Source organism: Pleuronectes platessa, chromosome 16, assembly GCF_947347685.1.
Source record: "Pleuronectes platessa chromosome 16, fPlePla1.1, whole genome shotgun sequence".
NCBI lineage: Eukaryota > Metazoa > Chordata > Actinopteri > Pleuronectiformes > Pleuronectidae > Pleuronectes > Pleuronectes platessa.
The window spans coordinates 24,864,871-24,879,029 of record NC_070641.1 but is presented as its reverse complement, the minus strand read 5'-3'; the positions used below and the strand labels follow the sequence as shown (position 1 = coordinate 24,879,029).

The 14,159-nt window shown below is 45.5% G+C and overlaps 2 protein-coding genes across 2 annotated transcripts in view; both read right to left on the bottom strand.

Moving 5' to 3' along the window:
• Positions 1–5,784, bottom strand: part of stx1b (syntaxin 1B) — a 38,777-nt gene extending 32,993 nt beyond the window's left edge. Inside the window, exon 1 of the mRNA XM_053443861.1 lies at positions 5,658–5,784. Within this exon, the coding sequence (XP_053299836.1) occupies positions 5,658–5,687 (30 nt within the window). The 5' untranslated portion in view covers positions 5,688–5,784. The remainder of the gene's footprint in view (positions 1–5,657) is intronic.
• A 2,050-nt stretch (positions 5,785–7,834) lies between these two features.
• prf1.3 (perforin 1.3) overlaps positions 7,835–14,159 on the bottom strand; it is a 9,915-nt gene continuing 3,590 nt past the window's right edge. Inside the window, exons 3-9 of the mRNA XM_053444252.1 lie at positions 12,150–12,412; positions 11,141–11,182; positions 10,964–11,056; positions 10,311–10,447; positions 8,713–9,211; positions 8,254–8,624; positions 7,835–8,164 (exon numbers count right to left, since the gene is read on the bottom strand). Of these exons, the coding sequence (XP_053300227.1) occupies positions 7,942–8,164; positions 8,254–8,624; positions 8,713–9,211; positions 10,311–10,447; positions 10,964–11,056; positions 11,141–11,182; positions 12,150–12,412 (1,628 nt within the window). The 3' untranslated portion in view covers positions 7,835–7,941. The remainder of the gene's footprint in view (positions 8,165–8,253; positions 8,625–8,712; positions 9,212–10,310; positions 10,448–10,963; positions 11,057–11,140; positions 11,183–12,149; positions 12,413–14,159) is intronic.

Genomic DNA, 14,159 nt, shown 5'->3' with positions numbered 1-14,159 from the left:
TGTGTGTGTGTTTGAGTGTGTGTGTGTGTGTGTGTGTTCTGGGTAAACAATGTCAAACAAATACTAAAATGAAAACACCCACCTGGTGCCTCCAGCAAGACAAAGCAAACTACCAGAGCCTGAACACACTCTTCTCTTCTCTTCTCTTCTCTTCTCTTCTCTTCTCTTCTCTTCTCTTCTCTTCTCATCTCTTCTATTCTGTTCTGCTAACTTTAGTTTGATCCCTGAAGTTGTGTCTATTTTACTCGTCACGAAAATACAAAAAAGTAATTTACAGATAATATTTTTTTTACCAATCTGAACACCCAGATGTGAAAACATGAAGAATTCTGAACAGAGTGGTGGATTTGTTACAGAGACCCACAGAGTTCATCACCTCGTGTGTCTGCAGGGGGCGCTGGTGAACTGAAACTGTTTCATAGTGTTGATTTAATTATCACAGCTCTTTATGATTTCTATGTTCCAGAATCAATATCTATTTATTATTATCTATTGACCCATAACAACTGCTAGCAGTTAACAGTTAGCATGTGGACCAGAGCGACGTTATGACAGAATGAATGTCAAGTTTTCATTTCTTCTAACAGCTAACAGCTAACAGCTAACAGCTAACTGTGTGTGAACCTTTAAGTTAAGAACAACAACACACACACTTCCTGCCAGTTTTGAGCTCGGGGTTTCAGACTTTGATTCATTTCATACGACTCAACTTTTATTAAAGTCACAGGTTTCCTGTCCCACTGATGTTGGACTTCAGTGTTAATCCAACCAGAGTCCGGACAATATTCCGACCATTCAACAGAGATTCACCACATTCTTCCACCATCAACATTTTCTCTTCTAACATTTTGAAAATTATTTTTCAACAGTCACATTATTCTGCTGCATGTGAGGAGAGCGGAAAAAAACCACTGTGTTCTACTGCCGTCAACAGATACAATAATAACAGCTGATGGACACGTTTATGTTTGAGTCATTTGCACATGATTGACTTTTTGTCTTTTGTAAGACAGACAAGTCAGTGACCACGTCTCTGTCTCCTCCTGTTGCTTTGACTTTTCACAGATTTACATCTTCAGCAGAAGACGTCGTCAGTTTGAGACCCGACGATCCGTCTTTCCAGAAGGTCACATACACTCCACACCAGTTGGTGGCAGCAAAGAACCTCGTTGTTTGCTAACAGCCCAAGAAACTTCAAATAAGAATCAGATGAGCAGGTTTGTGGAGACAAGTGGAAACTGGTTCCTGATGAGGACGAGTTTCAATCGTGTGTAAACCGTGGAAACAAAGACAATAAAACAAAAGTTCCTCCTCAGGTCCAACAGAGGTTCTTTGAGATCTTTGAATTTTTGACCTTCTGACCTCCCGTCTCTTCAGCAGCTCTCATAACTCTGTGTTGGTGGAGCCTCACGGATCCACAGAGGTGGAGCTGCTCCACTGAGACGCACCTTATTAAAGCCAACACCCCACAGATCCAGTTTACTCACTGTCCTCAGACCTTCATCAACACAACATGGCTCCAGGAAACCCTCTCATCATCCCTCAGAGACCCGACATCATGTGACTGTTTCACTAAAGAAACATTTCTGCTTTTTCCTTTCAAACTTTTAGAAACTGAAAATCATATTGAACTAACGAACCAGGATATACGGCAGCCGAGAGGTAACACAACAAAAAAATCCACACAACAGGAACACAATCACAAAGTGGGCGACAGAAGAAGCGTTTTGAGCGCAGACAGAAACACAACTGGTTTCATCCGTTGTGATCGTGTTCCTGTTGTGTGGCTTTTTTTGTTGTGTTACGTCTCTTGGCCTCTGAAAGGTTCTATCCAGATGTTTTTAATAAACATATTTCACTCAAAATATTCTGGTGATAGAAATACTGCATTTATTTATATTTCATCAGTTTGATGTGAACGATCATCAGAATCTATCAGAGACTAAAATAAAAAGTAAAATTTCATCAGGAGTATTTGACAGTTCTGAGGTTTTTCTGCCTCCTTCAGTCCGAGTGTTGGATCAGACTCAGTGGAGGAGGAGGAGGAGGAGGAGGAGGAGGAGGAGGAGGAGGAGGAGGAGGAGGAGGAGGAGGAGGAGGAGGAGGAGGAGGAGGAGGAGGAGGAGGAGGAGGAGGCAGTGGAATCACTATGATGTGGACGATTACATAAAAATATAATTATTACTACAGAGCTGCTGCTGCATGATACAGCAGCATCTGTTACCGACGGGATTACGTGAGCCGGAGCCGGATTTCACTCCAGTGATTATCCAACATGGCCGACGGCAGAGGAGGAGAACCGTCAATGCCAAAAGAAAATAAGACTTCACTTCCCTGTGTAGTGGCCAATGGACAGAATGAATGTCTGCACAGTGAACGACTGCAGCGCAGACAGAGGATGGAGGGATGAGTGAGGAAAGATAGTAACAAGATGGGTGAAGGCTTGAGGGTGGAAAAAAAGTAAAGGAAGGGATGGAAAGAGAGTGGATGAGAGAGGGTGAGCAGAGGATGGCTGGATGAAGAACGAGAGGGAATAAAGGATGGAGCAGAGGAGGGATGGGAATAAAGAACGGATGATGGCTGATATAAGAGGAACGAAAGTGAAAAACGAAGATGTGAGGATGGAAGAGTAAATGAAGAAAAGATGGAGAGACTTATGGAGGGATGGATTGAAGGGAGGAGAGAAGAAAGAAAGAAAGAATAACATTGAAACACAAAATTATGAAATTTTCATCAGCGTCATGTTTAAATTTTTAACCAAGAAAATTAGTTTTAAACAACGAACCGACCGAGCTGATCAGAAACAAACCTGAACTCAGGAATCACCTTTGACATCGATCTAACCTCTACTTTGATTTTTAGTTTGATCCACGTCCCGTCTGCGAACATGGAGGAGGAGAGTTAACGACCTATACTCCAGCCAGACACCAGGGGGAGATCTCCCCCCATCAAATGAATCTGTTTCTCTGACGCTGTTCAGCCAACAAATCGTTGAGGCTGCATCCACACTGCTACGTTTTATTTTGAAAACAACAGAGTACACAGGAAGGAGTTCCGTTTTGTTGAATAACATCTGGTCTCCTCCATGTCAACAGCTGTGTCATTGTAAAATACACAACTGAACAGCAGCTGTTCGACAACCGGGTCAGGAACACTCCCTTCATGTGGTACCTGCTCTGGAAGGAGGACATGTGACAGGAGCGTGACCAATCAGAGAAGTCATGACTGAAAAGAGCCAATCAACAAGAGGCTGAGGTCTATGTTTGAAATCAGAGACTCCTTCACTGTTGCCTCCTTCACTAAGGAGTGATAAATAAATATACACTACACGTGATTAGTGAGTGAAATCGGACCGTCTATGTTTCTGTTCAGACTCAGACGTGACCAGCAGCTGTTCAGACGTCTCAGTTCGATCTGGAGTCAGTGGACGTCAGACCAATCGGAGACGGAGACGTTGTCGTGTGGATCAAACTTGAGATGTTTCTCTGATGAGCTCCTGGATACTCGACCTGAATCTGGATCCAACAGGTTGCGACGGCTTTGGAAAGGAGTTCTGTTCTGGTCACGTGAGCTGGACTTTCTTCCTGATTAGCTTTACGTGCCTGTAGCTTTAGTCCCGATCGGGTTCGGGTCAAATCTGTCAAAAGTTTGAGTTTGCTTTTTTCATCTTCTTCCTTACATCATGTAACCGTCTATAAGGACATGACCTCCATGTTGAGAACCAGTGGACTCAGCTGAGAGAATGTAAAGTAGTTAAAGCTACGACAGTGAAACGAGTCTGGATCTTCTGAACCGGAGCGTCGGCTCCACCTGCTGGTCACTGCTAGTAGAGCAGGAACCGAGACGCAGCGCGGCTATTCACTAAAAACTGAAACGTTTTGATCCGAAAATTTTTGGATGGATGGATGGATGGATGGATGGATGGATGGATGGATGGATGGATGGATAGATAGATAGATAGATAGATAGATAGATAGATAGATAGATAGATAGATAGATAGATAGATAGATAGATAGATAGATAGATAGATAGATAGATAGATAGATGGAAAGATGGATAGATGGAAAGATGGATGGATGGGAGAAGGTGGACAAACCATGGAATATAGGAGTAAAGAATGGAAGGACGGAGGAAGGGAGGTGGAAGACGAGGAGGATGGGTTAAATGACATATAATACAAATAATACATACTCTAACCCTTAAACAGCTCATTGTGAGGACCAGAAAAAATGTACTCACAATCATAGAATTTAACCAAAATTGGCCTCATAGCTATAAATATATACTCACACACTTATATATTAACACATACACACACACACACACACACACATTCATACTTCTATCTTAGGGTTAGGGTTAGGACCCTCATTGTTATAATGCATTCCCTAGCTCTAGCTCTAGCTCTAGCTCTAGCTCTAACCTGATTCTAACCCTAAAACCAAGTCACCCAGCTGATGATTTATTGATCAGCTTCTGACTCCCCCCCCAAAAAAGATGTATAACCTAACAAGCAGAAGGAAGGAGGAAAAGAAATGATGGAGAGAAAATTGAGGTGAAGATAATATATGAAAACATAGATAGATAGATAGATAGATAGATGGATGATGGATGATGGATGATGGATGATGGATGATGGATGGATTCAGTATGAACCCAGTTGAACTCAGTAGCTCGTGCTGCTGCAGAGTTTGAGCAACTGATGTGACCCCCCACCCCCCCCCCCCCCCCCCCCCCCACAACCCGCCCAAACCTCGAGCACCAGCTGAGCGCTCGAAGCGGCACCGCACACCGCACCGCGTCCCACCGCATACAGCTCATGTGTTAAAACCCTCCGGTGTCACCGGGCGCTGAGCTGCGGTCAGAAAATGGGTGAGGCTTCGGTACCCCCCCCCCCCCCCCTCCCCCCTCCCCCACCCCTCGCCAAAGCGCGTGGAGCGGTAGGACGCTCGCGGAAACGCGGCTGTTAAACGGAATCACGATTCATCCATCTCGCCGCGTATCGATCCTTCAGCCGCGCCGCGCCGCGCCGCGCCGGCTCTCAGGGAGGAGGCGCGTGCGGCTGCAGGATCGGCCTCGGGGAAAAAATCTCTGCATTTCGGTTCATCATCCTCATCATCCTCATCATCCTCATCCTCCTCATCATCCTCATCCTCCTCATCCTCCTCATCCTCCTCATCCTCCTCATCCTCCTCTCCATCAGGGCATCCAGGCCCGCATGCACGGACGCGCACGGACACATTAGCATTGATGGGGGCGTTTTTATTTCTTAACTCCATCAGCACAGAAAACACACGCGGGGCCTCTGCGTCTCAAACCTCCGCGCGGTCACGGTGCGCCCCGCACCACAAACCCTGCACCCCCCCACAGGCGGAGCAGGTGTGAGCGGAGCCTCATGTCAGCTCCGCAGCATCACTTTGCATTCACAGCATGAGGGGCCGCTTCACACCGCTTCACACTCCGCCGCACAGGCGCTACTTTCTGCACAAAGATGCCTTCACCGCTATTAGCGCTCCTCTGCGCACCGCGCCTCGCCTCGACGCACCGCACCGCACCGCACCGCTCTCCTCCGGTGCAGGAGAGGCTGGGGTGGGGGGGGGGGGGGGGGGGGGGTAAGATGGAGGCCAACATGTAACATGAAAAGAGAAAATCTTACACTTCGCAGTTCCGCCGTACGGTCCTTCATGGTGTCGCCGCGCCGCGCTGCAGAATCGGCCCTGGTCCGGGAAGGGGAGGGGGGGAGGTTTCCTACACCGCGTCCTTCGTCGTTTTGGGTCCGAGGTTCGTCACGGTTCTTCCTCCGCTCCTCTTCTTCTTCACTCGTTCACTGATGAGGAGGAAGAGCGCGATGACGCGTCTCCGCCTTCTGCTGCTGCTCAGCTCGTTTTATCCGCGCGGTGACGGCGCGTCAAAATTCTCCTCTGCCTCTTCCTCTTCCTCTTCCTCTTCCTCTTCCTCTTTAATCAGATGGTTCTGTAGGTTTTGTATCGCGTCTTCCTGCCGCTCTGGATCTTGTCGCTCCGCGGCTTCCTCCTCTTCCTCCTCTGTGGTCGCAGTGTGGCCCCGCAGCGAGAGAGAGAGAGGGGGGCGGGGGGAGAGAGGGGGGGAGACAGACAGAGAGAGAGTCGGGGAGGTAGAGAGAGGAGGGGGAGGGGGAGGGGGGATGTGGTACTGATGCTGCAGAAAAAGAGAGGAGGAGGGAGGGGGGGCGATGCGGAGGGTATATATATGCAGTGCGCAGGCGCGACATCCCTCCCTCCATCAGTACCTGCTGCCCCCCCCCCCCCCCCCCCCCCCACACACACACACACACACTCTCTGCAGCAGGGGGAGGGGGGTGTGTTGGTTTCAGGTGAATGGGGGGGGGGGGATTTGGACAATCTGTTAAATCTCTCCATATATGGTCCGAGGGGGAGGAGGGGTAATGTAACAATTTAATTATTTAATTATTATTTTAATTATTATGATACAATGTGTTATCATATTTTATCTTTTCTCATATAAACATATTTTAATCATTCAAAAAAACAATAGAATATCATCGTTGTTACGCTGGATGACGTAGCTCCGCACTGCGTTGAGCTGAGGCCACTAGAGGGCGCTGAGGAGCTGGAGCCGATCTCTTTGAAATTTTACCTGAACCATCTTGTTTCATCAATAATCATGTCTGGGAATTATTACCAGGAAACAAATCTGTGGTTACAAGATGCTTTTATTTACACACACATTCGAAAACTCAAATTATGTTTCTTAAATTTACATAAAATGTCTGTTGAGGTGATTTGTAACTTTTCAACCAGAAATTTCATTACCCAAAAAATGATTGTTGATTAATATATACAGTAGAATAAGTCTCTCCCTATAGAGTAAAGATGGACCATATGGTAGCTCATAAAAGTGAAGCCAAATCATGTGGACTGCCCCCTGGTGTCAGGCTGCAGTATAGGTCATAAACCCTCCTCCTCCAGGTTAGCAGTTGGGACATTAGACATTAAATAAACGTGTTTTTAAAGGTTGGATCCTACGAAGAATCAAACATCACTGTGACATCACCCGTTGGTTTGTGAGCTGCTATTTTCAAAACTCAGCTTGACATGTTGTCAATCAGAAGTTACCATATTTGGAGGAACGGGGGGGGGGGGGGGGGGGTCTCGAGGATGCGCTTGTGAAGCAACAACAACGTTCCCATGTTGCTGTAGTGATTCAGGTTTTTGCATCAGCGGACTGTGTGTGTGTGTGTGTGTGTGTGTGTGTGTGTGTGTGTGTGTGTGTGTGAGTGTGTGTGTGTGTGTGTGTCTTTGTAGGTGTTACATGCTCAGCAGTCTGTGCTGAACTGTCACAGTTAAAACACAAAGTCAGAACGGATGCAACAATCTGTAAAACTGCTACACAGAGACACACAGACACGCACTCGATTACTAAAATGAAATTCACTTTACGTAGCAGAAGGTAAAATTATTGAAGATCATTTGTTTGTGACTTTATTGTTGCAGCTGCATGTTGATCTGGATAAATGAAGTTTGAACTTATTTAATAGAACATAACATTTTATTTGTGGAATTTATCAAAATTCAAATGGACAACTCATCTTAATACAGGTACCGCAACTTGTACTTAAATACAGTACTTGAGTAAATGTACTCAGTTACTTTGTGTCACTGTTCGTCCAGAGAAGAGTTTTGTTTTGTACTAAAAAATCAGATAATTTTCTACTTTTCATGATAATCATTTTTCATTTGTTCCAGATTTTGACCTCCATCACTCACATTGAACTTATGGAAGCCCTGTTAAGAGCTGGAGATGTGTTAACGTTCAGTAAGAGAAGCACAGAGCAAGCATTTTAAAAGTTTTGATTTTATTTCAATTGTTTTTGGTCCAGTTGATTCACACCTTTTTACAGATTTAATAAACTACGAAAGATCAACGTGTCAACCCCAGCGTTACGCCATGAGCCCCGTGTAGCTTGGCGAGGCGGCGTACTGCTCACACAGCGACCCCTGCAGGCTGGGAGCACACACTGCAGACAGCTGGACGAACAGCGAGCCGTGCTTCAACCTGAAGCTCCTGATGGAGCTATGATCACTCGTGGGGATGTGGGTCACCTTCCCCAGCAGGTTATCGTTCCAACCACTGTCCCGGTCCCAGACCTCGAAAACGACCGCTCTGCGCAGGAAACACATGATCACACTGTATCAAGACATTTCATTATTGCACATCAGAGTCAATGACATCAGTTTGGATTTGAGACTCACACTCTGCGACGTAGGTTAACGGTTTCCAGCCGAATGAGGTAGTTCCACTGGGGGAAGTCATTGTTCCAGATCACCGGTGTTGTGGCTCCTCGGTCTCCGTAGAACACTTTAACATATCCGTCCGTCTTGGAGAAGTAGTCCCCCCACAGCCCCTGGGCTCGGACCACCGTCACATTCAGCCGGGCCACGCCTTTCTCCCCGGGGCAGCAGTTGGAGTCGACCATGCGGTGACCTTGGCACTGACAGGCACAGTTCTTGTTCGGCTTCCCGACCTTGCAGCCGGCGGGGCAGCTCAGCTTCTTGGCACTTTTGCGGATGTAGTGGCTGATGGCCTCTTGGAGGCCGGACTTCAGGTTGGGGTTATCTGTCACCTACAGAGCAGAAACATTAGTTCATGATGTAAATACAGTTAGGACAAAACTGTCATTAATATGTTTCTCAACATAATGATGTCCTCACCAGCAGGTGCAGGGGACTGATTTCGTAGGACACCACACCTGGGACCCTCCTGAGGGAAGAGAGCCACTTCTTGTAGCCTGCGGCTCCATTGGGGGTGAACAGGATGTCCCCCACGTCCCCATCTCCTCCCATAACCTCAGTGGTCCTGTCAGAGAAGGCCTGACTGAAGGTTGCCCCGGTTTGAAGACTCTTTCTCTTATTTATGCAGAACGCACTGCTGGCTTTGGGACTGACGCCCTTTATGGTTACACTGGCCTCGACTGACAGACAGTTGCTGATTGCATGGACAGACATCTTGCTCATGGCGGCCTCACAAGTCCGGATGGCTGTGATGGAGTGCACTCGACCCCCCAGGTGAACCCTGCGGATGAAGTGGGTCCCGTAGATGGAGAGGAACTGCTTGAAGGCCGTGGTGTTCTTAAGGTCGTAGGTGGACGGAAGGTTCTTCAAGGAAACCTCGAACTCTTTGCTCAGCTGAGGTCGGGAGTGAAGACGGAAGCTGAGAGAAGATGAGTTAGAAAAGATTTACCCTGGTCCTAGATCCTATATAAAGAGGATCAGTGACTGTATAGAAAGATGATCAGTGACTGTATATAAAGAGGATCAGTGACTGTATATAAAGAGGATCAGTGACTGTATATAAAGAGGATCAGTGACTGTATATAAAGATGATCAGTGACTGTATATAAAGAGGCTCAGTGACTGTATATAAAGAGGATCAGTGACTGTATATAAAGATGATCAGTGATGGTATATAAAGATGATCAGTGACTGTATATAAAGATGATCAGTGACTGTATATAAAGATGATCACTGACTGTATATAAAGATGATCAGTGACTGTATATAAAGAGGATCAGTGACTGTATATAAAGAGGATCAGTGACTGTATATAAAGAGGATCAGTGACTGTATATAAAGAGGATCAGTGATGGTATATAAAGATGATCAGTGACTGTATATAAAGATGATCAGTGACTGTATAGAAAGATGATCAGTGACTGTATATAAAGATGATCAGTGACTGTATATAAAGAGGATCAGTGACTGTATATAAAGATGATCAGTGACTGTATATAAAGAGGATCAGTGACTGTATATAAAGATGATCAGTGACTGTATATAAAGAGGATCAGTGATGGTATATAAAGAGGATCAGTGACTGTATATAAAGATGATCAGTGACTGTATATAAAGAGGATCAGTGATGGTATATAAAGAGGATCAGTGATGGTATATAAAGACCACCGGGGGGGATCCAGGTGATCTGGCTTCACGTTGGAATGATGTCATCATGTTAGTGATGCAGTAACTTTTAAAACCAATGTTCTTAGAGAAATGATTTCCAGTTAATTTAAATGAATCAATCTCTCTTCATTATCAGGTATAAATGACATATTCAGATCATAATCAATCAATCAATCAATCAAATTTTATTTGTATAGCCCATATTCACAAATTACAATTCGTCTCACAGGGCTTTAACAGGGTGTGACATCCTCTGTCCTTAACCCTCAGCAAGAGTCAGGACAAACTACTATAATGACATCATTACAATATAAAAAGCTAGCCTCGTCTGATTGGTTCGTCGTACTCACGTGTAGTATTTGCAGTTGAGGTCGTGCGTGGTGAAGGAGAACTTGTCTTTTCTGCTGCGACTCTCCGCAAACTGTGTTGATTTGGAATGTGATCCTCCGACAGCAAAACCGCCCAGTCCCTGCACACTGAGGCCAACCTGAGTGACATCACAACAGGTAACGAGACAGAGAATGAAGGTGTGTGGTTTTTCAGAAGACAACAGATTTCTAATGGGGGGGGGGGGGGGGGGGGGATGCAGACTGAGTTTACCCTGATGATTCCGACCAAGACAAACAATGAGAAATGAAAGTGGGGTCAGGTTGTCTGTGGTCAGCTGTGACCTGTGGAGAATCTCTGGAGTTTCTGTCTCACTACTTCCTGCAGTTTGTCTATCACACATCACATGGAGCTGACGCTGTTATCCAAAGTGACTCACAACAAGTGCATCGACCGTGAGGGAACAAACCACAACCTCAACAATCCCGTTTCTACAAGAGAGACAAACTAGAAAGTGCAACATGTGAGTGACATATAAGTGCAACTAGATATAGTGACACATGAAGCAGATTCGCAGACAGGAGTCGGGTGAGGGGCGGAGCAGCAGGCAGAGACAGGAAGTGACCTAGTAACTGCAGAGGTCATGTGATCATGTTTCTATCGCAGCTTCACGAACCTTCCAGCTGCTGCTCAGAGAGGAGCTCGTGTCTTTCATCATGGACTGACTGGACTCGAACATCTTACTGCTCAGACTGCGCCGACAATGCACCTGGAGACAGAGAGGATTCTGGGTAATGCTGTTCACCTTAAAGAAAAACTATGTGGTGTGTGAAACTGGCGATTCATCACTGACCTTGATCCTCCAGTCAGCGACCGACACCGGGAGCTTCTGCGTCTGGAGACAGACAAAGAGTTCCACATCAGTGAATCCTGAATCCAGTTAGCTGCAGTTAGCTGCTGTTAGCTTCTGTTAGCTTCTGTTAGCTGCTGTTAGCTTCTGTTAGCTGCTGTTAGCTTCTGTTAGCTTCTGTTAGCTGCTGTTAGCTGCTGTTAGCTTCTGTTAGCTGCTGTTAGCTGCAGTGAGCTGCTGTTAGCTGCTGTTAGCTGCTGTTAGCTTCTGTTAGCTTCTGTTAGCTTCTGTTAGCTGCTGTTAGCTTCTGTTAGCTGCTGTTAGCTGCTGTTAGCTGCAGTGAGCTGCTGTTAGCTGCTGTTAGCCTCTATTAGCTGCAGTTAGCTGAAATGAGCTGCAGTTAGCTGCTGTTAGCTGCTGTTAGCTTCTGTTAGCTGCTGTTAGCTGCTGTTAGCTTCTGTTAAGTGCTGTTAGCCGCTGTTAGCCTCTGTTAGCTTCTGTTAGCTGCTGTTAGCTGCTGTTAACTGCTGTGGGCTGCAGTGAGCTGCTGTTTGCTGCTGCTAGCTTCTGTTAGCTAATGTTAGCCTCTATTAGTTGCTGTTAGCTCCAGTTAGTTGCTGTCAGCTGCTGTGTGTTATAAGTTAAATTTTCAGCGATGAAACTGTAAATAAATACAATCTACATGATGACTCCTTAAAGTGAATCCAAAACAGCTCGATTGCCCCCTGGTGGCTGGCTGCAGTAAGGTCATTAACTCCATCGCCTCCATGTTATCAGATGGGACATGAACTAAACTAATGTCGACAGGGGTTTGGAGTTCTGACGTGTAATGGAACGCACAATAAGTAAGTACACAACTCATTTTGAATTTACCACCACTAGATGGCAGCGTTCATATCCAAGGTATCTTTCCTTCATTTTTTCCAAAGGGATCGGGGAAACAAAGATATTTTTGTGTTTGTTCACACGAGGTGAGTTGTGATGGTGGTTTGACTGACAGCTGTCAACACACCTGGTTGAGGAGGTGGTTCTGGCACACGGTGCAGTTCCCCCCGACTCCTCCCACCATGAAGCTCTTCATGTCCACAACACTCGCTCCACTCATCTTCAAGTTCACCACATCAAAACCTTCTCCCACCAGATTGTGACCGGGGACGAAGGGAGCCTGCTGACACTCCGTGAAGGAGCCGGTCCGACAGGCCGGGGCGGGGGGGGAGGAGGAGGAGGAGGAGGAGGAGGAGGAGGAGGAGGAGGAAGGAGGAGGGCATCGTGGAGCTGAAGGACGTAAAGAGACCTTTTATTATTCACCTGCTGATGAGATGTTGAAACAAGTCAATAAACAGCTTTTCATATAAAAAACTGAACTCACATTGATAACAATTAAATTGTATAAGTAAAAAGTCAATTAATCAAACACAAATAATAAAACACACCCTCCACACATCAGCTAACAACGCCCCCTGTTGGTGGAGCCTGACTGAGAGGACACGCCCACCTACAATTGCAGCCTGCACCCATTAGACTGTACTAACTGTCAATCACTCTGTGGTCCCCCCCCAACCCCCCCCCCCCCAGCACATCTGGTGCTTTATGGTCTGTTTGACTCTAAATGATCATAATCCACTAAATGAACATCAGCTGTTTGAAGAAGACTTGAAACTAGAGACTGAGACAGAAACTCCTGATTGTTACTGACGTTATAAAGTGAGAAGTCACTTTCTATAGAAACTACCAGAGGAGTCGCCCCCTGCTGGTCACTCCACTGAAGACAGGCTTCAGACACTCATTTTCTTGAACAAGTGTTGATGTTAAAATTGTTCGACACACAGAGAAAATTAAAACAACAGGAAGTGACGAAATGTCATAAACCTCAATTATTTAAAATGAAAAACAAACAAAGGCAGGAAGACAAAGTAAATACAAAAAAAAAAGTTACAAAATAATACGGGAAATGTTCTGAAATACCAGCAGATGAATAAAAGTCTGATATTAAAATTGAACAAAAAGGAACTAATTTATATTCCAGTAAAACATTTGTAAGAAAATAATTAAAACAAAGGTCTGTGGGAAAGTCATAGTAAGAATAAATTATAAGATTTTAAATTTGCCTTTTTATTATTTTTTATTATATTATTTATAGAGCTGTGAAAAATAACGCGTTAACGCGTTATTTTTCACAGATTAAATTACAGGATTAATTCTTTTTTTTTTTTTTAACGCATTTAACGCATGCGCAGAAGGACCTTCCAATTCCGCCGCCTCTGCACTAGTTGCCGCTCTAACGCCGGGTTCACACCGGACGCGGAAGCGACGCCGAAGCGCAGCGCCAATCCTCTGGCTCCCATCCACTCCCATGTTAAACCGCAGCGCTGAACACACCGGAGGCTGAAGCGTAGCGTTGTGCCGCGGCTGCCTCGCGCCGTGAAGCGATCGTTTCGGCGTCGAGTCTATTTTTTCCGCTTGACGCGAGCGTATCGCGACAGGAAACACACTGAAAAATGATTTTAAACGATATAGATGACATATTTTATATGATGTAAATGATCAAATATGCACCCCATACTTTGTATTCACCTTCTGTTGTCTTGGAGTTTTAATTTTACCACTTTTACCAACCACATTATTTAATGTCCCCCTCTGCCCATCCACTACAGCCACACAAGCAGTCATAAAGATAAAAAAGAGAGGGGGGGGGGGGGGGCTACGTATTCTCCACATAGGCTTGAGTGGAGAATACGTAATTTACCCTCGACACCCGACATTTAACTGAGCAAACAGCGGAGAAGTTCTTCAACATGGATGACATTAAATGAATCATTGAAGTGGAGAAGTAACTTGAGTTGTTGATTCTCAGCATATGTTGTATAAAGACAACACCAAAAAAGACACATGTTGGGACGCTGTTGCTTAATGTTGGAGCAACAAGTAAGTATATGCTTGAAAAAAATGATTAAATGCCGTTTTTACTGCAGGCTGATAACAGCAGAAGTATGTGATATTATTAGTAATGCGCGGCGCTTCG